General features: G+C 45.8%; 2 protein-coding genes across 6 annotated transcripts in view; both read left to right on the forward strand.

Moving 5' to 3' along the window:
- The window catches only part of smarca2 (SWI/SNF related, matrix associated, actin dependent regulator of chromatin, subfamily a, member 2), a 214,144-nt gene that overhangs the window by 96,246 nt on the left and 91,378 nt on the right, over positions 1-26,520 (forward strand). For 4 of the 5 annotated variants that reach the window (XM_041869484.2, XM_041869486.2, XM_041869488.2 and 1 more), the window contains 7 exons: positions 3,265-3,311; positions 3,428-3,594; positions 3,798-3,961; positions 4,070-4,345; positions 5,663-5,689; positions 14,489-14,566; positions 16,063-16,281. In XM_041869484.2, coding sequence (XP_041725418.1) covers positions 3,265-3,311; positions 3,428-3,594; positions 3,798-3,961; positions 4,070-4,345; positions 5,663-5,689; positions 14,489-14,566; positions 16,063-16,281 — 978 coding nt within the window. The remainder of the gene's footprint in view (positions 1-3,264; positions 3,312-3,427; positions 3,595-3,797; positions 3,962-4,069; positions 4,346-5,662; positions 5,690-14,488; positions 14,567-16,062; positions 16,282-26,520) is intronic. The other variant, XM_041869487.2, reaches the window with a different exon arrangement.
- On the forward strand, positions 6,649-8,483 carry LOC121555661 (pre-mRNA-splicing regulator WTAP-like). The gene is made up of 3 exons (XM_045213886.1): positions 6,649-6,821; positions 6,878-7,533; positions 7,743-8,483. Exons 1-3 carry the CDS (start codon positions 6,649-6,651, stop codon positions 8,165-8,167), a joined length of 1,254 nt encoding a protein of 417 aa, XP_045069821.1. The 3' UTR covers positions 8,168-8,483.

Consider the following 26,520-nt stretch of genomic DNA (forward strand, 5'->3'; position numbering starts at 1 on the left):
TTGAGGTATGTTACATGCTGCAACACATTGAGGTATGTTAGTTCTAGAACCATCCCTACATGTTCCAACACATTGAGGTATGTTAGTTCTAGAACCACCCCTACGTGTTCCAACACATTGAGGTATGTTAGCTCTAGAACCACCCCTACATGTTCCAACACATTGAGCTATGTTAGTTCTAGAACCACCCCTAGATGTTCCAACACATTGAGGTGTGTTAGTTCTAGAACCACCCCTACATGTTCCAACACATTGAGGTATGTTAGTTCTAGAACCACCCCTACATGTTCCAACACATTGAGGTATGTTAGTTCTAGAACCACCCCTAGATGTTCCAGCACATTGAAGTGTGTTAGTTCTAGAACCACCCCTACATGTTCCAACACATTGAGATATGTTAGTTCTTGAATCCCCCTAGATGTTCCAACACATTGAGGTATGTTAGTTCTAGAACCACCCCTAAATGTTCCAACACATTGAGGTATGTTAGTTCTAGAACCACCCCTACATGTTCCAACACATTGAGGTGTGTTAGTTCTAGAACCACCCCTACATGTTTCAACACATTGAGGTATGTTAGTTCTAGAACCACCCCTACATGTTCCAACACATTGAGGTATGTTAGATCTAGAACAACCACTACATGTTCCAACACATTGAGGTATGTTAGATCTAGAACCACCCCTACATGTTCCAACACATTGAGTGACGTTACATGTTCCAACACATTGAGGTATTTTAGATCTATAACCATGCCTACATGTTCCAACACATTGAGGTAAGTTAGTTCTAGAACCACCCCTACATATTCCATCACATTGAGGTAAGTTACATGCTGCAACACATTGAGGTATGTTAGTTCTAGAACCACCCCTAGATGTTCCAACACATTGAGGTATGTTAGTTCTAGAACCACCCCTAGATGTTCCAACACATTGAGGTAAGTTAGTTCTAGAACCACCCCTACATGTTCCATCACATTGAGGTAAGTTACATGCTGCAACACACTGAGGTATGTTAGTTCTAGAACCACCCCTAGATGTTCCAACACATTGAGGTATGTTAGTTCTAGAACCACCCCTAGATGTTCCAACACATTGAGGTATGTTAGTTCTAGAACCACCCCTAGATGTTCAGACACATTTAGATATGTTAGTTCTAGAACCACCCCTACATGTCCCAACACATTGAGGTATGTTAGTTCTAGAACCACCCCTAGATGTTCCAACACATTGAGGTAAGTTAGTTCTAGAACCACCCCTACATGTTCCATCACATTGAGGTAAGTTACATGCTGCAACACACTGAGGTATGTTAGTTCTAGAACCACCCCTAGATGTTCCAACACACTGAGGTATGTTAGTTCTTGAACCACCCCTAGATGTTCCAACACATTGAGGTATGTTAGTTCTAGAACCACCCCTAGATGTTCCGACACATTGAGGTATGTTAGTTCTAGAACCACCCCTACATGTTCCAACACATTGAGGTATGTTAGTTCTAGAACCACCCCTACATGTTCCAACACATTGAGGTATGTTAGTTCTAGAACCACCCCTAGATGTTCCAACACATTGAGGTAAGTTAGTTCTAGAACCACCCCTACATGTTCCATCACATTGAGGTAAGTTACATGCTGCAACACACTGAGGTATGTTAGTTCTAGAACCACCCCTAGATGTTCCAACACACTGAGGTATGTTAGTTCTTGAACCACCCCTAGATGTTCCAACACATTGAGGTATGTTAGTTCTAGAACCACCCCTAGATGTTCCGACACATTGAGGTATGTTAGTTCTAGAACCACCCCTACATGTTCCAACACATTGAGGTATGTTAGTTCTAGAACCACCCCTACATGTTCCAACACATTGAGGTATGTTAGTTCTAGAACCACCCCTAGATGTTCCAACACATTGAGGTATGTTAGCTTAGAGTTAGATCTACCCCTACATGCAATAACACCTCTAATTCAAGTTACCAACTAATCAGTCTTCTGCTGTGTCTAGACATGACAGTTACTGTGGTTTTTGTATTCTGATCATGGAGTTCTGGTCATGGAATTCCGAACACGTCATGCATCTGTCCACATTGTGTCCGGATTCCCTGGCATATACATACTGCAAGCTGTTGAAAACACAACAACAACTTCATGGCAGTAGCTATCTACTGTAGCTAACTAGCCAGCTAACATATGTAGCTAGCCAGCAAGCTAACTACTGTAACTAACTAGCCAGCTATCTACTGTAGCTAACTAGCCAGCTAACATATGTAGCTAGCCAGCAAGCTAACTACTGTAACTAACTAGCCAGCTATCTACTGTAGCTAACTAGCCAGCTAACATATGTAGCTAGCCAGCAAGCTATCTACTGTAGCTAACTAGCCAGCTATCTACTGTAGCTAACTAGCCAGCTAACATATGTAGCTAGCCAGCAAGCTATCTACTGTAGCTAACTAGCCAGCTATCTACTGTAGCTAACTAGCCAGCTATCTACTGTAGCTAACTAGCCAGCTATCTACTGTAGCTAACTAGCCAGCTATCGACTGTAGCTAACTAGCCAGCTAACATATGTAGCTAGCCAGCAAGCTATCTACTGTAGCTAACTAGCCAGCTATCTACTGTAGCTAACTAGCCAGCTATCTACTGTAGCTAACTAGCCAGCTATCTACTGTAGCTAACTAGCCAGCTATCTACTGTAGCTAACTAGCCAGCTATCTACTGTAGCTAACTAGCCAGCTATCTACTGTAGCTAACTAGCCAGCTATCTACTGTAGCTAACTAGCCAGCTATCTACTGTAGCTAACTAGCCAGCTAACATATGTAGCTAGCCAGCAAGCTAACTACTGTAACTAACTAGCCAGCTATCTACTGTAGCTAACTAGCCAGCTATCTACTGTAGCTAACTAGCCAGCTAACATATGTAGCTAGCCAGCAAGCTAACTACTGTAGCTAACTAGCCAGCTATCTACTGTAGCTAACTAGCCAGCTAACATATGTAGCTAGCCAGCAAGCTAGCATACAAAGCTAAAGGGATTGCAAACAGGTTACCATAACTCTACTTTTTACTAGAAGAGTTTAGCAACATTTTAATTGGTCCCAGACTGCATGCAAATGTTTTGTTTGTGTCTGTTTCAATTCACACAACTCACTGTACAAGTTTTACTTAGTGAAGTCAGGATGTGTTAGCTGATAACTATGTAGATGTGCCAACTAATCACAAACTCTTAAGATTCTGATTTTCCACTATCTGCCTTGTCTCACAGGAGTCCTTTGCTGAGCACTTAGGCTTCCCGAACGGAGTTATCAGCGGGTAAGATGTTAAGATACTCAACGCTGTTCAGTTATTAAACAAAACAGGAATTTCCTTCAAAAGACTTTCCCCTCTGGGACCATAAGGTTATTTGTTTTTCTTCTCCTCCTCCCCAGACACGAGCTGTACCGTGCATCGGGGAAGTTTGAGCTGCTGGACCGGATCCTACCCAAGCTACACGTCACCAACCACAGAGTTCTGCTGTTCTGTCAGATGACATCACTCATGACCATCATGGAGGACTACTTCGCCTACCGCAATTTCCTCTACTTGCGCCTGGACGGTATGTATCCCTGACCCTAAACTTTAACCCTACCTCAACTTCTACTACCTGCGCCTCGATGGTATGACAATGTCTTAACTTTAACCTAATCCAACTGCAGTCTCCCTTACCTGCGCCTCAACAATGTTTTCATCTGTTTTCATCAGTTTATGACAGGTGTATTGAAGTACAGTGCTTGTGGTATGCGTTGCTGTGTGTTGTAGGCACCACCAAGTCTGAGGACCGTGCAGCGCTGCTGAAGAAGTTCAATGAGAAAGGTTCCCAGTACTTTGTGTTCCTACTGAGTACCAGAGCCGGGGGACTGGGCCTCAACCTGCAGGCTGCGGACACTGTGGTCATCTTCGACTCTGACTGGAACCCTCACCAGGTACACACACACACACACACACACACACACACACACACACACACACACACACACATTCTAGTTAACCCTGGCTAACCCTGTTGTTTCTCTGTTCTGATTGGCTCCCAGGACCTCCAGGCCCAGGACAGGGCTCATCGTATTGGTCAGAAGAATGAGGTGCGTGTTCTGCGTCTGTGTACGGTCAACAGTGTGGAGGAGAAGATCCTAGCGGCTGCTAAGTACAAACTGAACGTGGACCAGAAGGTGATTCAGGCTGGCATGTTTGACCAGAAGTCGTCCAGCCACGAGAGGAGAGCCTTTCTACAGGCCATACTGGAGACAGAGGAGCAGAATGAGGTTGGTCACGGTGGCGTGGGGATAAAGATTAAATGCAGTTCCTTGCAGGTATGTTGGAGATGTTCACACACACACCTTGATCCATCTAACACAACTGATCTAGAGGGTTGATCCATCTAACACAACTGATCTAGAGGGTTGATCCATCTAACACAACTGATCTAGAGGGTTGATCCATGTAACACAACTGATCTAGAGGGTTGATCCATGTAACACAACTGATCTAGAGGGTTGATCCATGTAACACAACTGATCTAGAGGGTTGATCCATCTAACACAACTGATCTAGAGGGTTGATCCATGTAACACAACTGATCTAGAGGGTTGATCCATGTAACACAACTGATCTAGAGGGTTGATCCATGTAACACAACTGATCTAGAGGGTTGATCCATGTAACACAACTGATCTAGAGGGTTGATCCATGTAACCCAGAACTGGTCTAGTGAGGAACATAAAACCATAGTGCCCAGATACAAAAAACGATTCAACCATGCTAAAACTCACTTAGCCTCATTCAAGAATGCTAAAACTCACTTAGCCTCATTCAAGAATGCTAAAACTCACTTAGCCTCATTCAAGAATGCTAAAACTCACTTAGCCTCATTCAAACATGCTAAATCTCACTTAGCCTCATTCAAGAATGCTAAAACTCACTTAGCCTCATTCAAACATGCTAAATCTCACTTAGCCTCATTCAAACATGCTAAAACTCACTTAGCCTCATTCAACCATGCTAAAACTCACTTAGCCTCATTCAAGAATGCTAAAACTCACTTAGCCTTATTCAAACATGCTAAATCTCACTTAGCCTCATTCAAACATGCTAAAACTCACTTAGCCTCATTTAACCATGCTAAAACTCACTTAGCCTTGTTCAAGAATGCTAAAACTCACTTAGCCTCATTCAACCATGCTGAAACTCACTTAGGCTCAATCAACAGTGCTAAAACTCACTTAGCCTCAGTCAACCATGCTAAAACTCACTTAGCCTCATTCAACCATGCTAAAACTCACTTAGCCTCAGTCAACCATGCTAAAACTCACTTAGCCTCGTTCAACCATGCTAAAGCTCACTTAGCCTCGTTCAACCATGCTAAAACTCACTTAGCCTCGTTCAACCATGCTAAAACTCACTGACAGAATACGGAAAACATAGTTGACATGAAACCAGTTGGTCAGTACTGAGGCCATTCCAAAGCACACAGAATGCATACCATACCGTACCATGCTATACTATATGCATCTACAATGTGCAGCTTATTCATTATCCATTTCTTATCCTCAACATGGTAGAAGCTTAAACACAACCACCTTATAATGTGAATGTTTCCTGTGTTCTTGTGTTTTTCCTTCTAAATGAAGGAGGAAGAGAAAAGTCAGGTGGCTATGGTAATTAACAACTATTATTATTATAATATTGTGGCTATGGTAATAAACAACTCTTATTATTATTATTATTATTATTATATTATTATTATTATTATTATTATTATTATTATTATTATAATATTGTGGCTATGGTAATGTTACATATTGTGGCTATGCTAATTTCAACTATTTCAACTATTATCATCATGTTATCATCATATTGTGGCTATGGTAATTAACAACTATTATTATTATAATATTGTGGCTATGGTAATTAACAACCATTATTATTATCATACTGTGGCTATGGTAATTAACAACTGTCCAGCATGCAATACAATACAGGGCCAGCATCCAATGCAGATACAGCATGCAATACAATACAGGTCCAGCATACAATACAATCCAATACAGGTATACCATACAATACAGCATACAATACAATACAATACAGGTACATCATGCAATACAATACAGGTCCAGCATACAATACAGGCATACAATACAATACAATACAATACAATACAGGTATACAAAACACTACAGGCACAGCATGCAATAGCAATACAATACAAGGCAATACACTCATATATACATATACAATCACTCTAAGCTACTGTATTTTCAAAAGTTGGCAGCCCTGATCTAATAAATTAGCAAATTCGGATTGTAAATAGCATATTAGTAGGTGGGTGTTCAAAACATACGGTTTAGAATATTAAAACAAACGCGTCCGCTAAGTGTTCATTCACAGCAGGGTTTTGCGCGAAAGGAAAAAGGAACGCTCATTTGTGGACGGGGATAGGAGTCGTCTTTCTCCGCCATTTTGTGACAACAAGAAGCGGAAAACATAGCTAGCAAAGAACTGGCTACAGAGCTCAGAATGACGAATGAGGAACCCCTTCCAAAGAAGGTTCGCCTCAGTGAATCTGACATGAAGACCCTGACCCGAGAGGAACTGTGTGTGAGGTGGAAACAACATGAAACCTATGTCCAGGTCCTGGAAGCTGTCCAGTCCAAAATATGCTGATCTGAATTGGAACAATGTGACGGGGCTGAAGGAGTCTGAGGAGAAGCTGAAGCTGCAGCAGCAGGAGGCGTCACGCAGGGGGAACATCCTGGTCATGCGGCTCGCCACCAAGGAGCAGGAAATGTAAGAGTGTACAACCCAGATCCAGTACCTCAAGCAAGTCCAACAGCCCAGTGCAGCAGCCAAGTCCAGCAGCCCAGTGCAGCAGCCAAGTCCAACAGCCCAGTGCAGCAGCCAAGTCCAGCAGCCCAGTGCAGCAGCCAAGTCCAACAGCCCAGTGCAGCAGCCAAGTCCAACAGCCCAGTGCAGCAGCCAAGTCCAGCAGCCCAGTGCAGCAGCCAAGTCCAGCAGCCCAGTGCAGCTGGGTCGTCCATGGTAGACCCGGCCATAAACTTATTTTTCCTCAAAATGAAGGGCGAACTGGAACAGACTAAAGACAAACTGGAGCAGGCCCAAAATGAACTGAGTGCCTGGAAATTTACACCAGATAGCCAGACGGGGAAGAAGCTCATGGCCAAGTGCGGGATGCTGATCCAGGAGAACCAGGAGCTGGGGAGGCAGCTGTCCCAAGGCCATTTATCACCCAGCTGGAGGCAGAGGAAGTACAGTGAGAAGCTGAAGAGCAGCCAGGATGAGTTGAACGATTTCATCATCCAGCTGGATGAGGAGGTGGAGGGCATGAAGAGCACCATCCTGGTCCTCCAGCAGCAGCTCAGGGAGACCCGTCTGCAGATCTCCCAGAACCCAGCTCAGGGAGACCCGTCTGCAGCTCTCCCAGAACCCAGCTCAGGGAGACCCGTCTGCAGCTCTCCCAGAACCCAGCTCAGGGAGATCCGTCTGCAGCTCTCCCAGAACCCAGCTCAGGGAGATCCGTCTGCAGCTCTCCCAGAACCCAGCTCAGGGAGATCCGTCTGCAGCTCTCCCAGAACCCAGCTCAGGCTGCCTCTGTTGGGGCAGGGCCCAGCAGGACTTCACCCTCCAGCTGCTCTGCCGAGCCCCCCAGCCAGGCCGAGCAGACCTTCACCCCCTCCTCCGCCCAGCCAGGGAAAGACTGCGAGAGGGTCTCCAACGGACCTAGCAACGGTAGCTCGTCCTCCCAGAGAGGTGCAGCGGCCACCCCCAGCCTGTACCGTGAGGTCAGCAGCACAGAGGAAGACTTTCCTCCGTCTCCCATGGTCTCCAGCCCCGGCGAGGGCGAGACTAAACTCTCCAACCACTCAGAGGCAGCGGGGGACCAGACTAGTGACGGTGCAGGGGGTTTTGGGAGCCAGCTGAGCACAGGGTACGAGAGCGTGGACTCCCCAACTGGCAGTGAGATGTCCCTGACGCAGCACTCGAATGACACAGACTCCAACACCGACCCCCATGAGGAAAAGGCAGTCCCGGTCGTCAAGTTTTATATGTACTTTATAATAACACGTATGTCTGTCTTTTTATACGAGACCCAAACAAAAACAATGAACACATAGTCGGTAACAGTACTGCTGTCCAGAATTAGTTTTTCCATCCTCTTTCCTTTGCCTATCGTGATACCTCTGCCAAAACCTAAAGAAAATAATTGCGTTGCTAAACCGGAACATTACGTTTAATGTATATAGATTTGAATTTAGTTTTTTGTATGATTCAAGCTAGATATTTGTAAGTCCCTCTGGATAAGAGCGTCTGCTAAATGATGTAAATGAATAAATGAGAATACAATACAGGTACAGGATGCAATATAATACAGGTACATCATGCTGTACAATACAATACTGGTACAGCGTACACTACAGGTACAGCATACAATACAATACAATACAGGTACAGCATACAATACAATACAATACAGGTACAGCACACAATGCAAAACAATACAGGTACAGCATACAATACAATACAATACAGGTACAGCATACAATACAATACAATACAGGTACAGCATACAATACAATACAGGTACAGCATGCAATACAATACAGGTACAGCATACAATACAATACAGGTACAGCATGCAATGCAAAACAATGCAATACAATACAGGTACAGCGTACACTACTGGTACAGCATACAATACAATACAATACAGGTACAGCATACAATACAATACAATACAGGTACAGCATACAATACAGATACAGCGTACAATACAGGTACAGCATACAATACAGATACAGCGTACAATACAGGTACAGCATACAATGCAAAACAATACAGTACAATACAGGTACATCATACAATACAATACAGGTACAGCATACACTACAGTACAGGTCCAGCATACAATACAATACAGGTCCAGCATGCAATACAAATAAAATGGAATCAAATGTATTGGTCACATACACATGGTTAGCAGATGTTATTGCGAGTGTAGCGAAATGCTTGTGCTTCTAGTTCCGAAAGTGCAGTAATATCTAGCAAGTAATATCTAACAGATACACAACAAATATCTAATACACACAAATCTAAGTAAAGGAATGGAATAAGAATATGTAAATATATGGATGAGTGATGTCATTATCAGAGCAGCATAGGCTAAGATGCAATAAATAGTATAGAATACAGTATATACAGATGAGATGGGTAATGCAAGATATGTAAACATTATTAAAGTGGTATTATTAAAGTACTAGTGTTCCATTTATGAAAGTGGCCAGTGACTTTCAAGTCTGTATGTAGGCAGCAGCCTCTCGGTGCTAGTGGTGACTATTTAGTAGTCTGATGGCCTTGAGATAGAAGCTGTTTTTCAGTCTCTCGGTCCCAGCTTTGATGCACCTGTACTGACCACGCCTTCTGGATGATAGTGGGGTGTCACGATCGTTGAGAGACGGGTCAGACCAAGGTGCAGCATGAAAACTGTACATGTTTATTAACTGAATAAACATACAACAAAACAAGAACCAACGTAACGTGAAGTCCTCCGGCTAAACACATACAAGCCTAAACGGAACAAGATCCCACAACTAAGGTAGGCAAGCAGGCTACTTAAGTATGATCCCCAATGAGAGACAACGAGCGACAGCTGCCTCTGATTGGGAATCACACCCGGCCAAACATAGAAATATCAACCTAGATCTGCAACATAGAAATAGACTATCATAGATCTCAAATAGACATTCACACCCTGACTCAACAAACAAGAGTTCCATAGGTCAGGGCGTGACACGGGGTGAACAGGCAGTGGCTCGGGTGGTAGTTGTCCTTGATTATCTTTTTGGCCTTCCTGTGACATCGGGTGCTGTAGGTGTCCTGGAGGGCAGGTAGTTTGCCCCTGGTGATGCGTTGTGCAGACCGCACCACCCTCTGGAGAGCCCTGCGGTTGTGGGTGGTGCAGTTGCCGTACCAGGCGGGGATACAGCCTGACAGGATGCTCTCAATTGTGCATCTGTAAAAGTCTGAGGGTTTTAGGTGACAGGCCAAATTTCTTCAGCCTCCTGAGGTTGAAGAGACGCTGTTGCGCCTTCTTCACCACACTGTCTGTGTGGGTGGACCATTTCAGTTTGTCAGTGATGTGTACGCAGAGGAACTTGAGGCTTTCCACCTTCTCCACTGCGGTCCTGTTGATGTGGACAAGGGCGTGTTCCCTCTGCTGTTTCCTGAAGTCTACAATCATCTCCTTTGTTTTTTTGACGTTGAGTGAGAGGTTATTTTCCTGGCACCACACTCCCAGGGCTCTCACCTCCTCCCTGTAGGCGGTCTCATCATTGTTGGTAATCAAGCCTACTACTGTTGTGTTGTCTGCAAACTTGATGATTGAGTTGGAGACGTGCTTGGCTACGCAGTTATGGGTGAACAGGGAGTACTGGAGGGGGCTGAGCACACACCCTTGTGGGGCTCCAGTGTTGAGGATCAGTGGAGATGTTGTTTCCTACCTTCACCACCTGGGGGCGGCCCGTTAGGAAGTCCAGGACCCAATTGCACAGGGCGGGGTTCAGACCCAGGGCCCCAAGCTTGATGATGAGCTTGGAGGGTACTATGGTGTTGAATGCTGAGCTATAGTCAATGAACAGCGTTCTTACATAGGTATTCCTCTTGTCCAATACACTACAATACAGATACAGCATACACTACTGGTACAGCATACAATACAATACAGGTACAGCATACAATACAATACAGGTACAGCATACAATACAATGCAATACAATACAGAACAGCATACAATACAGGTACAATACAATACAGATACAGCATACAATACAATACAATACAGATACAGCATACAATTCAATACAGGTACAGCATACAATACAATGCAGGTACAGCATACAATACAATGCAATACAATACAGATACAGCATACAATTAAATACAGGTACAGCATACAATGCAATACAGGTACAGCATACAATACAATGCAGGTACAGCATACAATACAATGCAATACAATACAGATACAGCATACAATTCAATACAGGTACAACATACAATACAATACAGGTACAGCATACAATACAATGCAATACAATACAATACAGATGCAGCATACAATTCAATACAGGTACGGCATACAATGTAATACAATACAGATACAGCATACAATTCAATACAGGTACAGCATACAATGTAATACAATACAGATGCAGCATACAATTCAATACAGGTACAGCATACAATACAATACAGGTACAGCATACAATACAATACAATACAGGTACAGCTCTAGGTTTGTCGCACCTGGACTACTGTTCAGTCGTGTGGTCAGGTGCCACAAAAAGGGACTTAGGAAAATTGCAATTGGCTCAGAACAGGGCAGCACGGCTGGCCCTTGGATGTACACAGAGAGCTAACATTAATAATATGCAAGATTGGCTCAAAGTGGAGGAGAGATTGACTTCATCACTACTTGTATTTATGAGAGGTGTTGACATGTTGAATGCACCGAGCTGTCTGTTTAAACTACTGGCACACAGCTCAGACACCCATGCATACCCCACAAGACATGCCACCAGAGGTCTCTTCACAGTCCCCAAGTCCAGAACAGACTATGGGAGGCGCACAGTACTACATAGAGCCATGACTACATGGAACTCTATTCCACATTAAGAAACTCATGCAAGCAGTAAAATTAGATTTTAAAAACAGATAAAAATAACACCTTATGGAACAGCGGGGACTGTGAAGCAACACAAACATAGACACATGCATACAAACACACGATAACATACGCACCATACACAAGGATTTTGTGTTATAGATATGTGTTAGTAGAGTAGAGGCCTGAGGGCATACACTTAATATTTTATGAAATCCTTTATGAATGTATAGTAATGTTTTTAAAATGTATAAGTGCCTTAATTTTGCTGGACCACAGGAATATAAAATACAGATACAGCATACAATAAAGATACAGCATACAATACAATACAGATACAACATACAATACAATACAGGTACAGCATACAATACAATATAGATACAGAATACAATACAGATACAGCATACAATACAATACAGATACAGAATACAATACAGGTACAGCATACAATACAGGTACAGCATACAATACAATACAGATACAGCATACAATACAGGTACAGCATACAATACAATACAGATACAGCATACAATACAGGTACAGTGTACAATACAGATACAGATACAGCATACAATACAGGTACAGTGTACAATACAATACAGGTACAGCATACAATACAGATACATTTACATTTACGTCATTTACGTCATCCAGAGCAACTTACAAATTGGTGCATTCACTTTATAGCCAGTGGGATAACCACTTTACAATATGTTTTTTTATTTCTTTGGGGTGGGGTAAGGGGGGGTAGAAGGATTACTTTATCCTATCCCAGGTACCAGGTATTCCTTAAAGAGGTGGGGTTTCAAGTGTCTCCGGAAGGTGGTGAGTGACTCCGCTGTCCTGGCGTCGTGAGGGAGCTTGTTCCACCATTGGGGTGCCAGAGCAGCGAACAGTTTTGACTGGGCTGAGCGGGAACTGTGCTTCCGCAGAGGTAGGGGGGCCAGCAGGCCAGAGGTGGATGAACGCAATGCCCTCGCCTGGGTGTAGGGACTGATCAGAGCCTGAAGGTACGGAGGTGCCGTTCCCCTCACAGGTCCATAGGCAAGCACCATGGTCTTGTAACGGATGCGAGCTTCAACTGGAAGCCAGTGGAGTGTGCGGAGGAGCGGGGTGACGTGAGAGAACTTGGGAAGGTTGAACACCAGACGGGCTGCGGCATTCTGGATGAGTTGTAGGGGTTTAATGGCACAGGCAGGGAGCCCAGCCAACAGCGAGTTGCAGTAATCCAGACGGGAGATGACAAGTGCCTGGATTAGGACCTGTGCCGCTTCCTGTGTAAGGCAGGGTCGTACTCTCCGAATGTTGTAGAGCATGAACCTACAGGATCGGGTCACCGCCTTGATGTTAGCGGAGAACGACAGGGTGTTGTCCAGGGTCACGCCAAGGCTCTTCGCACTCTGGGAGGAGGACACAACGGAGTTGTCAACCGTGATGGTGAGATCATGGAACGGGCAGTCCTTTCCCGGGAGGAAGAGCAGCTCCGTCTTGCCGAGGTTCAGCTTGAGGTGGTGATCCGTCATCCATATGTCTGCCAGACATGCAGAGATGCGATTCGCCACCTGGTTATCAGAAGGGGGAAAGGAGAAGATTAGTTGTGTGTCGTCTGCGTAGCAATGATAGGAGAGGCCATGTGAGGATATGACAGAGCCAAGTGACTTGGTGTATAGCGAGAATAGGAGAGGGCCTAGAACTGAGCCCTGTGGGACACCAGTAGTGAGAGCACGTAGTGCGGAGACAGATTCTCGCCACGCCACTTGGTAGGAGCGACCAGTCAGGTAGGACGCAATCCAAGAGTGAGCCGTGCCGGAGATGACCAGCTCGGAGAGGGTGGAGAGGAGGATCTGATGGTTCACTGTATCAAAGGCAGCAGACAGGTCTAGAAGGACAAGAGCAGAGGAGAGAGAGTTAGCTTTAGCAGTGCGGAGAGCCTCCTTGACACAGAGAAGAGCAGTCTCAGTTGAATGACCAGTCTTGAAACATGACTGGTTTGGATCAAGAAGGTCATTCTGAGAGAGATAGCAAGAGAGTTGGCTAAAGACGGCACGCTCAAGAGTTTTGGAGAGAAAAGAAAGAAGGGATACTGGTCTGTAGTTGTTGACATCGGAGGGATCGATGTCAACAGCATACAATACAGATACAGAATACAATACAATATAGATACAGCATACAATACAATACAGGTACAGCATACAATACAATACAGGTACAGCATACAATACAATACAGGTACAGCATACAATACAGGTACAGCATACAATACAATACAGATACAGCATACAATACAGTGTACAATACAATACAGGTACAGCGTACAATACAGATACAGTGTACAATACAATACAGGTACAGCATACAATACAGATACAGCATACATCATACAATACAGGTACAGTGTACAGCATAGAATACAATACAATACAGATACAGCATACAATACAGGTACAGCATACAATACAATACAGATACAGCATACAATACAGGTACAGAATACAATACAGAGTACAATACAGATACAGTATACATTTGTAATTATATTGTAATTATATGCCATTTAGCAGACGCTTTTATCCAAAGCGACTTACAGTCATGTGTGCATACATTTTTACGTATGGGTGGTCCCGGGGATCGAACCCACTACCCTGGCGTTACAAGCGCCATGCTCTACCAATTGAGCTACAGAGGACCACATGATGTCTCTCTGTAGTGTCTGATGTCTGTCTGTACTGTGTGTCTGTAGTGGCTGATGTCTGTCTGTACTGTGTGTCTGTAGGAGGAAGATGAGGTGCCTGATGATGAGACTCTGAACCAGATGATCGCCCGTAACGAGGATGAGTTTGAGTTGTTCATGGTGAGAAGCACGTTACATTAACAGTAGCCATTGGTCTGGTGCTTTTTAGACATTTATATATATTATTGAGTTTGAATACTGACACAATAAGACCACAATAGGGTAAAGGTTAGGTTAAATGTTAGGTTAAAGGTTGGATTAAAGGTTAGGGTAAAGGTTAAAGGTTAGGGTAAAGGTTAAAGGTTAGGGTAAAGGTTAGGGTAAAGGTTAAGGTAAAGGTTTGGTTAAAGGTTGGGTAAAGGTAAAGTTTAAGGTTAGGGTAAAGGTTAGGTTAAAGGTTGGGTTAAAGGTTGGGTAAAGGTAAAGTTTAAGGTTAGGGTAAAGGTTAGGGTAAAGGTTAGGTTAAATGTTCGGTAAAGGTTAGGTTAAAGGTTAGGTTAAATGTTCGGTAAAGGTTAGGTTAAAAGTTAGGGTAAAGGTTAGGTTAAAGGTTCGGTAAAGGTTAGGTTCAAGATTAGGTTAAAGGTTAGGGTAAAGGTTAAAGGTTAGGTTAAAGATTAGGGTAAAGGTTAGGGTAAAGGTAAAGTTTAAGGTTTGGGTAAAGGTTAGGGTTAGGGTAAAGGTTAGGTTAAAGGTTAAAGGTTAGGTTAAAATTAGGGTAAAGGTTAGGGTAAAGTTTAAGGTTAGGGTAAAGGTTAGGGTAAAGGTTAGGTTAAAGGTTGGGTAAAGGTAAAGTTTAAGGTTAGGGTAAAGGTTAGGGTATAGGTTAGGGTAAAGGTTAGGTTAAAGGTTAGGGTAAAGGTTAGGTTAAAGGTTAAAGATTAGGTTAAAGATTAGGGTAAAGGTTAGGTTAAAGGTTAAAGGTTAGGTTAAAGATTAGGGTAAAGGTTAGGGTAAAGGTAAAGTTTAAGGTTAGGGTAAAGGTTAGGGTAAAGGTTAGGTTAAAGGTTGGTTAAAGGTAAAGTTTAAGGTAAACTTTAAGGTTATGTTAAATGTTAAAGGTTAGGGTAAAGGTAAAGTTTAAGGTTAGGGTAAAGGTTAGGGTAAAGTTTAAGGTTAGGGTAAAGTTTAAGGTTAGGGTAAAGGTTAGGGTAAAGTTTAAGGTTAGGGTAAAGTTAAAGGTTAGGGTAAAGGTAAAGTTTAAGGTTAGGGTAAAGGTAAAGTTTAAGGTTAGGGTAAAGGTAAAGGTTAAGGTTAGGGTAAAGGTTAGGGTTGGGATTGGGGTAAAGGTTAGGGTTGGGGTAAAGGTTGGGGTAAAGGTTGGGGTAAAGGTTGGGTAAAGGTTAGGGTAAAGGTAAAGTTTAAGGTTAGGGTAAAGGTAAAGGTTAAGGTTAGGGTAAAGGTTAGGGTTGGGATTGGGGTAAAGGTTAGGGTTGGGGTAAAGGTTAGGGTAAAGGTTGGGGTAAAGGTTGGGTAAAGGTTGGGGTAAAGGTTGGGTAAAGGTTGGGGTAAAGGTTGGGTAAAGGTTGGGTAAAGGTTGGGGTTATAACCTAATAAAGTGTTGTTGTTTCCTCTTTAGAGTTAGGGTTAGGGTAAAGTGTTGTTGTTTCCTCTAGAGTATGGACCTGGACCGGCGGCGGGAGGACGCCAGGAACCCCAAAAGGAAGCCGCGTCTGATGGAGGAGGATGAGCTGCCATCTTGGATCGTCAAGGATGACGCGGAGGTGGAGCGGCTCACCTGTGAGGAAGAGGAGGAGAAGATCTTCGGCCGAGGATCACGCAGGAGAGGCGACGTTGACTACAGTGATGCCCTGACAGAGAAACAGTGGCTCAGGGTAGGCTGGAACATATTAACTATTTATAAAGATTAACCAAAACATAGAAACAGTGGCTCATGGTATGCCATAATCTAAGGCTTAATCTCCATAACCCCCTAGTGGTAGGGAGTTGAATAACCCTGGGGAATGGGACAACGCAGCAGAAGCCGCCAAAGGATAGCCTACCACACAGCAGAAGCCGCCAAAGGATAGCCTACCACGCTATTCAGTAAAGGGTTGTTTACAGCCCTGTGTTGGCGGCAGTAATATCTTTCCTTATATTTCCCATGCAACAAATGCGTACGGAGAATGGAGAAAGACCCACTTAGAATTTGTGTTGCCATCCTAGGGTCATGCACTACTCATAAAGCAAATGTAGAACTAAAATATTTGTCAGATGATATTTGGGCCATATTGCCAAGTTCTAGGTTCAATGTGGAGTAGTAATGTAGTCATCCTCTGGCTGTGGTTCAATGTGGAGTAGTAATGTAGTCATCCTCTGGCTGTGGTTCAATGTGGAGTAGTAATGTAGTCATCCTCTGGCTGTGGTTCAATGTGGAGTAGTAATGTAGTCATCCTCTGGCTGTGGTTCAATGTGGAGTAGTAATGTAGTCATCCTCTGGCTGTGGTTCAATGTGGAGTAGTAATGTAGTCATCCTCTGGCTGTGGTTCAATGTGGAGTAGTAATGTAGTCATCCTCTGGCTGTGGTTCAATGTGGAGTAGTAATGTAGTCATCCTCTGGCTGTGGTTCAATGTGGAGTAGTAATGTAGTCATCCTCTGGCTGTGGTTCAATGTGGAGTAGTAATGTAGTCATCCTCTGGTTGTGGTTCAATGTGGAGTAGTAATGTAGTCATCCTCTGGCTGTGGTTCAATGTGGAGTAGTAATGTAGTCATCCTCTGGTTGTGGTTCAATGTGGAGTAGTAATGTAGTCATCCTCTGGCTGTGGTTCAATGTGGAGTAGTAATGTAGTCATCCTCTGGTTGTGGTTCAATGTGGAGTAGTAATGTAGTCATCCTCTGGCTGTGGTTCAATGTGGAGTAGTAATGTAGTCATCCTCTGGCTGTGGTTCAATGTGGAGTAGTAATGTAGTCATCCTCTGGCTGTTGTTCAATGTGGAGTAGTAATGTAGTCATCCTCTGGCTGTGGTTCAATGTGGAGTAGTAATGTAGTCATCCTCTGGCTGTGGTTCAATATGGAGTAGTAATGTAGTCATCCTCTGGTTGTGGTTCAATGTGGAGTAGTAATGTAGTCATCCTCTGGCTGTGGTTCAATGTGGAGTAGTAATGTAGTCATCCTCTGGTTGTGGTTCAATGTGGAGTAGTAATGTAGTCATCCTCTGGCTGTGGAGTAGTAATGTAGTCATCCTCTGGCTGTGGTTCAATGTGGAGTAGTAATGTAGTCATCCTCTGGCTGTGGTTCAATGTGGAGTAGTAATGTAGTCATCCTCTGGCTGTGGTTCAATGTGGAGTAGTAATGTAGTCATCCTCTGGCTGTTGTTCAATGTGGAGTAGTAATGTAGTCATCCTCTGGCTGTGGTTCAATGTGGAGTAGTAATGTAGTCATCCTCTGGCTGTTGTTCAATGTGGAGTAGTAATGTAGTCATCCTCTGGCTGTGGTTCAATGTGGAGTAGTAATGTAGTCATCCTCTGGCTGTGGTTCAATGTGGAGTAGTAATGTAGTCATCCTCTGGTTGTGGTTCAATGTGGAGTAGTAATGTAGTCATCCTCCAGTAGTAATGTAGTCATCCTCCAGTAGTAATGTAGTCATCCTCCAGTAGTAATGTAGTCATTCTCCAGTAGTAATGTAGTCGTCCTCCAGTAGTAATGTAGTCGTCCTCCAGTAGTAATGTAGTCGTCCTCCAGTAGTAATGTAGTCATCCTCCAGTAGTAATGTAGTCGTCCTCCAGTAGTAATGTAGTCGTCCTCCAGTAGTAATGTAGTCGTCCTCCAGTAGTAATGTAGTCGTCCTCCAGTAGTAATGTAGTCGTCCTCCAGTAGTAATGTAGTCATCCTCCAGTAGTAATGTAGTCGTCCTCCAGTAGTAATGTAGTCGTCCTCCAGTAGTAATGTAGTCATCCTCCAGTAGTAATGTAGTCATCCTCCAGTAGTAATGTAGTCATCCTCCAGTAGTAATGTAGTCATCCTCCAGTAGTAATGTAGTCATCCTCCAGTAGTAATGTAGTCGTCCTCCAGTAGTAATGTAGTCATCCTCCAGTAGTAATGTAGTCATCCTCCAGTAGTAATGTAGTCATCCTCCAGTAGTAATGTAGTCATCCTCCAGTAGTAATGTAGTCGTCCTCCAGTAGTAATGTAGTCGTCCTCCAGTAGTAATGTAGTCGTCCTCCAGTAGTAATGTAGTCGTCCTCCAGTAGTAATGTAGTCGTCCTCCAGTAGTACTGAAGCAGGACTTTCATTCCATAGTAGCAGTTTGACAGGTGTAATTTTTAGCGATTTCTTGGGGATTAATGATTAACCATTGGAAGCAATTAAAATCACTGTTCTGAACTAATATTTATACCAAATGTTTTAGGGTCTATACACAGACCATCTATATAGCTGTACATCCATTTACATTACATTTTAGTCATTTAGCAGACGCTCTTATCCAGAGCGACTTACATCCATAGTACAGGTGCCCATGAAGGTAGTCAATTGTTTGCAGCAGTTTTTTTGCTTCATTCTATAGCTAGAGGACTGATATCTCCAGCAGTGATCAATATATTTTTTGTCTTCATCTGTGGTCTAGTGTTGTCTAGCTAGTTAGGGCCGTCTACTTTAAATACTGCCTGTCTTCCCAGTGGCCTGATTGGTGTGTGAACTGCTGACTGCTCATAACTTGCAGATTATTGTTGACACATCAACCAGGATTAAGGGGCAATTTGTGACTGTTGTGATTTTGATAATCAGTATCAGTGGCGGTCTCGTCATCAAAACTAAGACCGTCACAGAAAAGATGACTGTTCTGCCGAGTTCCTGGAGGAAGGAGTGAGAGGAGGGCTTCACACCACTCTCTCACGGAGGATCAAGGGCTTCACACCACTCTCTCACTGAGGATCGAGGGCTCCACACCACTCTCTCACGGAGGATCGAGGGCTTCACACCACTCTCTCACGGAGGATCGAGGGCTCCACACCACTCTCTCACGGAGGATCGAGGGCTTCACACCACTCTCTCACGGAGGATCGAGGGCTTCACACCACTCTCTCACGGAGGATCGAGGGCTTCACACCACTCTCTCACGGAGGATCGAGGGCTTCACACCACTCTCTCACGGAGGATCGAGGGCTTCACACCACTCTCTCACTGAGGATCGAGGGCTTCACACCACTCTCTCACTGAGGATCGAGGGCTTCACACCACTCTCTCACTGAGGATCGAGGGCTTCACACCACTCTCTCACGGAGGATCGAGGGCTTCACACCACTCTCTCACTGAGTATCGAGGGCTTCACACCACTCTCTCACGGAGGATCGAGGGCTCCACACCACTCTCTCACGGAGGATCGAGGGCTTCACACCACTCTCTCACGGAGGATCGAGGGCTTCACACCACTCTCTCACTGAGGATCGAGGGCTTCACACCACTCTCTCACTGAGGATCGAGGGCTTCACACCACTCTCTCACGGAGGATCGAGGGCTCCACACCACTCTCTCACGGAGGATCGAGGGCTTCACACCACTCTCTCACTGAGGATCGAGGGCTCCACACCACTCTCTCACGGAGGATCGAGGGCTCCACACCACTCTCTCACGGAGGATCGAGGGCTCCACACCACTCTCTCACGGAGGATCGAGGGCTTCACACCACTCTCTCACGGAGGATCGAGGGCTTCACACCACTCTCTCACGGAGGATCGAGGGCTCCACACCACTCTCTCACGGAGGATCGAGGGCTCCACACCACTCTCTCACGGAGGATCGAGGGCTCCACACCACTCTCTCACGGAGGATCGAGGGCTTCACACCACTCTCTCACGGAGGATCGAGGGCTTCACACCACTCTCTCACTGAGGATCGAGGGCTTCACACCACTCTCTCACGGAGGATCGAGGGCTTCACACCACTCTCTCACGGAGGATCGAGGGCTCCACACCACTCTCTCACGGAGGATCGAGGGCTTCACACCACTCTCTCACTGAGTATCGAGGGCTCCACACCACTCTCTCACTGAGGATCGAGGGCTCCACACCACTCTCTCACGGAGGATCGAGGGCTTCACACCACTCTCTCACTGAGTATCGAGGGCTCCACACCACTCTCTCACTGAGGATCGAGGGCTCCACACCACTCTCTCACTGAGGATCGAGGGCTTCACACCACTCTCTCACGGAGGATCGAGGGCTTCACACCACTCTCTCACTGAGGATCGAGGGCTTCACACCACTCTCTCACGGAGGATCGAGGGCTTCACACCACTCTCTCACTGAGTATCGAGGGCTTCACACCACTCTCTCACGGAGGATCTTACCTAGTTATTTACACATCATCTGATTTTGCTCTTTTGTAGCTTTGGCAACACTGAGTATGTTTAAATGCACAGTAATAATTATATATTAAACTGATTATGGCAGTAGGCAGATTATGCAATAGTCAAAATGCTTATCTTAATCAGCGTAAGGTCAAAATCGAAGGAAGCATACACCTATTAAAACACCTGGTTTCCTGAGCAATCTGTTGAAATATTAGGACATGTGTAAAGACCTTTAATCGGCGTTCCAGCGATGTGTTTGATCTGTGCATGTGCTAGCACCAGCCCAGCGAGCCTCCCTCTTTAGCGCCAGTGAAGCGAGGTCGGAACAACTAAATGTATTCATCTTAGAAGTAGTTTTTACATACAAACATTATATCAGAATCAAATATGCTTCCCAAAAATAACATGGTCGCTGTGGTAGAACGTTTATTTTGATTGCCGATTTTCTGCTCTTATCAGGGTGCCATCAGTTAGCCTGAATTTCAGATGTGTCCATGTAAACAGGATTGTTAGGGAAATCATTCTTGAAAAGCATGTAAACGTTTTAATCAAGCTATTATATTAATCTGACTGTCCACAATCGTCGCATTATTGTGTGCATTGTGTGTCTGTGCTTTCCATCCCAGTTCGCTCCTCTCCCTGTAGGCTTTATAGACGCTCCCCACCCCTTGGCTGCTCCTCTCCCTGTAGGCTTTACAGACGCTCCCCACCCCTTGGCTGCTCCTCTCCCTGTACGCTTTACAGACGCTCCCCACCCCTTGGCTGCTCCTCTCCCTGTAGGCTTTACAGACGCTCCCCACCCCTTGGCTGCTCCTCTCCCTGTAGGCTTTACAGACGCTCCCCACCCCTTGGCTGCTCCTCTCCCTGTAGGCTTTACAGACGCTCCCCACCCCTTGGCTGCTCCTCTCCCTGTAGGCTTTACAGACGCTCCCCACCCCTTGGCTGCTCCTCTCCCTGTAGGCTTTACAGACGCTCCCCACCCCTTGGCTGCTCCTCTCCCTGTAGGCTTTACAGACGCTCCCCACCCCTTGGCTGCTCCTCTCCCTGTAGGCTTTACAGACGCTCCCCACCCCTTGGCTGCAACCCTTCTAATGTAGTGTACCCTGCGTGCACAACCCATGTGGAATCCCTGGTCTCTGGCAGCGTTTAGAACTGCCAATCTGCGGTCAGGAAGGCAAAGTTCATCTCAGCTTATGCTGCCCTGATGGAGACATGGATCACTCCAGAGAACACTGCGACTCCAGCTGCTCTCTTCATCTGACTACGTTTTCACTCATAGTCCGAGAGCATCTGGTCATCGTGGTGGTGGCACAGGGCTGCTCATTTCTCCTAAGTGGAGATTTTCTCTTTTCTCCCTCTCTCACCTGTCTCTCCTCATTTGGATTCCATGCTGTCACTTATCCACCAGGTGCCCTTAGAGAGTTCCTCAATGAGCTTGACACCTTAATAAGCTCATTTCCTGACGATGACTCACCGCTCTTTGTACTTGGCGACTTCAACCTCTCGATGTCTGCCTTCAATTCATTTCTTTCCAACTCTTTCTTTCCCCTCCTTGCCTCTTTTGACGTCACCCTTTCCCAATCCCATCCCACTCACAAGGCAGGCAATATGCTTGACCTCATCTTTACTAGAGGCTGCTCGCCTGCTAATCTCACTGCAACCCCCCTCCAGGTCTCTGATCACTACTTTGTTTCCTTTTCTGTCTCCCTTTCCTCCAACCCTAACCACTCAGCCCCAACACAGATGGTCATGGCCCGTCGCAATCTTCGCTCTCTGTCTCCCACTACTCTCTCCTCTTCTATCCTATCATATCTCCCTTCTGTTAAATCCTTCTCCCTCCTGTCTCCTGACTCTGCCTCATCGACCCTAGTCTCCTCCATTTCCGCATCCTATGACTCTCACTGTCCCATTTACTCCCGGCCGGCTCCGCCCTCCCCTCCTGCTCCGTGGCTGAGTGACTCATTGCGAGCTTACAGAACAGGGCTGAGTGACTCATTGTGAGCTTACAGAACAGGGCTGAGTGACTCATTGCGAGCTTACAGAACAGGGCTGAGTGACTCATTGCGAGCTTACAGAACAGGGCTGAGTGACTCATTGCGAGCTTACAGAACAGGGCTGAGTGACTCATTGTGAGCTTACAGAACAGGGCTGAGTGACTCATTGCGAGCTTACAGAACAGGGCTGAGTGACTCATTGCGAGCTTACAGAACAGGGCTGAGTGACTCATTGTGAGCTTCCAGAACAGGGCTGAGTGACTCATTGTGAGCTTACAGAACAGGGCTGAGTGACTCATTGTGAGCTTCCAGAACAGGGCTGCGGGCAGCTGAGTGACTCATTGTGAGCTTCCAGAACAGGGCTGAGTGACTCATTGTGAGCTTACCGAACAGGGCTGAGTGACTCATTGTGAGCTTCCAGAACAGGGCTGAGTGACTCATTGTGAGCTTCCAGAACAGGGCTGAGTGACTCATTGTGAGCTTCCAGAACAGGGCTGAGGGCAGCTGAGCGAAAATGGAGGGAAACTAAACTTCCGGAGGACCTATCATCCTGTCACTCCCTCCTCTCTACTGTCTCTTCCTCTGTATCTGCTGCTAAAGCCATCCTTTCACTCCCTCCTCTCTACCTCCTCTTCCTCTGTATCTGCTGCTAAAGCCATCCTTTCACTCCCTCCTCTCTACCTTCTCTTCCTCTGTATCTGCTGCTAAAGCCATCCTTTCACTCCCTCCTCTCTACCTTCTCTTCCTCTGTATCTGCTGCTAAAGCCATCCTTTCCCTCCCTCCTCTCTACCTCCTCTTCCTCTGTATCTGCTGCTAAAGCCATCCTTTCACTCCCTCCTCTCTACCTTCTCTCCTCTGTATCTGCTGCTAAAGCCATCCTTTCCCTCCCTCCTCTCTACCTTCCCTTCCTCTGTATCTGCTGCTAAAGCCATCCTTTCACTCCCTCCTCTCTACCTCCTCTTCCTCTGTATCTGCTGCTAAAGCCATCCTTTCACTCCCTCCTCTCTACCTTCCCTTCCTCTGTATCTGCTGCTAAAGCCATCCTTTCACTCCCTCCTCTCTACCTTCTCTTCCTCTGTATCTGCTGCTAAAGCCATCCTTTCACTCCCTCCTCTCTACCTTCTCTTCCTCTGTATCTGCTGCTAAAGCCATCCTTTCACTCCCTCCTCTCTACCTTCTCTTCCTCTGTATCTGCTGCTAAAGCCATCCTTTCCTCCCTCCTCTCTACCTTCTCTTCCTCTGTATCTGCTGCTAAAGCCATCCTTTCCCTCCCTCCTCTCTACCTTATCTTCCTCTGTATCTGCTGCTAAAGCCATCCTTTCCCTCCCTCCTCTCTACCTTCTCTTCCTCTGTATCTGCTGCTAAAGCCATCCTTTCCTCCCTCCTCTCTACCTTCTCTTCCTCTGTATCTGCTGCTAAAGCCATCCTTTCACTCCCTCCTCTCTACCTTCTCTTCCTCTGTATCTGCTGCTAAAGCCATCCTTTCACTCCCTCCTCTCTACCTTCTCTTCCTCTGTATCTGCTGCTAAAGCCATCCTTTCACTCCCTCCTCTCTACCTTCTCTTCCTCTGTATCTGCTGCTAAAGCCATCCTTCCACTCCCTCCTCTCTACCTTCTCTTCCTCTGTATCTGCTGCTAAAGCCATCCTTTCACTCCCTCCTCTCTACCTTCTCTTCCTCTGTATCTGCTGCTAAAGCCATCCTTTCACTCCCTCCTCTCTACCTTCTCTTCCTCTGTATCTGCTGCTAAAGCCATCCTTTCACTCCCTCCTCTCTACTGTCTCTTCCTCTGTATCTGCTGCTAAAGCCATCCTTTCCCTCCCTCCTCTCTACCTTCTCTTCCTCTGTATCTGCTGCTAAAGCCATCCTTTCCCTCCCTCCTCTCTACCTTCTCTTCCTCTGTATCTGCTGCTAAAGCCATCCTTTCACTCCCTCCTCTCTACCTTCTCTTCCTCTGTATCTGCTGCTAAAGCCATCCTTTCACTCCCTCCTCTCTACCTTCTCTTCCTCTGTATCTGCTGCTAAAGCCATCCTTTCACTCCCCTCCTCTCTACCTTCTCTTCCTCTGTATCTGCTGCTAAAGCCATCCTTTCACTCCCTCCTCTCTACCTTCTCTTCCTCTGTATCTGCTGCTAAAGCCATCCTTTCACTCCCTCCTCTCTACCTTCTCTTCCTCTGTATCTGCTGCTAAAGCCATCCTTTCACTCCCTCCTCTCTACCTTCTCTTCCTCTGTATCTGCTGCTAAAGCCATCCTTTCACTCCCTCCTCTCTACCTTCTCTTCCTCTGTATCTGCTGCTAAAGCCATCCTTTCACTCCCTCCTCTCTACCTTCTCTTCCTCTGTATCCGCTGCTAAAGCCACTTTCTACCACTCTAAATGTTAAGCTGCTGCCTCTAACCCTAGGAAACTCTTTTCCACCTTCTCCTCCCTTCTTAATCCTCCACCTCCTTAATCCTCCACCTCCAACCACTTTTAAACAAAGTTGACAACTTCCGCTCCTCATTCACTCAGCCTATTGAGTCCACTGGTCCCACTCACACAGAACTACCCTACGACTTGACCTCTTTCTCCCCTCTCTCTCCAGATGAAATCCTGCGACTAGTGAGGTCTGACCGCCCGACAACCTGCCCACTCGACCCCATCCCCTCCTCCCTTCTCCAGACCATCTCTGGAGACCTTCTTCCATTCCTCACTTCCCTCATCAACTTATCCCTGACCACTGGCTGTGTCTCTGATTTCAGAATGGACCGAGTCGCTCCCCTTCTCAAGAAACCAACAATTGACTCCTCTGATGTAATACAAAAACTACAGACCAGTATCACTTTTTTGTTTTCTTTCCAAAACACTTGAGCGTGCTGTCTCTGACCAACTCTCTCGCTCTCAGAACAATCTTCTTGACCCTAACCAGTCAGGCTTCATGATGGGTCACTCAACCGAGACCGCTCTCACTACTGGTGTCCCCCAGGGCTCGGTTCTAGATCCTCTCCTCTTCTCTCTGCTCCGTCATATCCTCACATGGTCTCTCCTATCATTGCTGTGCGGATAACACTCAACTACACTCTTCCTTCCCCCCTTCAGACATCCAGGTGGCGACACGCTTCTCTGCATACTTGGCAGATATCTCAGCTTGGATGTCAGCCCACCACCTCAAGCTCAACCTCGACAAGACAGAGCTGCTCTTCCTCCCGGGGAAGGCCTGCCCTCTCCATCACGGTTGACAACTCCACTGTGTCCCCCTCCCAAAGTGCAAAGAACCTTGGCGTGACCCTGGACAACATCCTGTTGTTCTCTGCAAACATCAAAGCAGTGACTCGCTCCTGCAGGGTCATGCTCTACAACACCCCTATAGTACGACCCTACCTCACACAGGAAACGGCACAGGTCCTAATCCAGGCACTTGTCATCTCCCATCTGGACTATTGCAACTCTGTGTTGGCTGGGCTCCCAGCATGTGCCATCAAACCCCTGAAACGTACACTATATATACAAAAGTATGTGAACACCCCTACAAATTAGTTGATTCGGCTATTTCAGCCAAACCTGTTGCTGACAGGTCTATAAAATCGAGCACACAGCCATGCAATCTCCATAGACCAACATTGGCAGTAGAATGGCCTTACTGAAGAGCTCAGTGACTTTCAACGTGGCACCGTCATAGGATGCCACCTTTCCAACAAGTCAGTTCGTCAAGTTTCTGCCCTGCAAGAGCTGCCCCCGGTCAACTGTAAGTGTTGTTATTGGGAAATGGAAACGTCTAGGAGCAACAACGGCTCAGCCATGAAGTGGTAG

Source organism: Coregonus clupeaformis, unplaced genomic scaffold, assembly GCF_020615455.1.
Source record: "Coregonus clupeaformis isolate EN_2021a unplaced genomic scaffold, ASM2061545v1 scaf0167, whole genome shotgun sequence".
In the NCBI taxonomy this organism is placed as follows: Eukaryota; Metazoa; Chordata; class Actinopteri; order Salmoniformes; family Salmonidae; genus Coregonus; species Coregonus clupeaformis.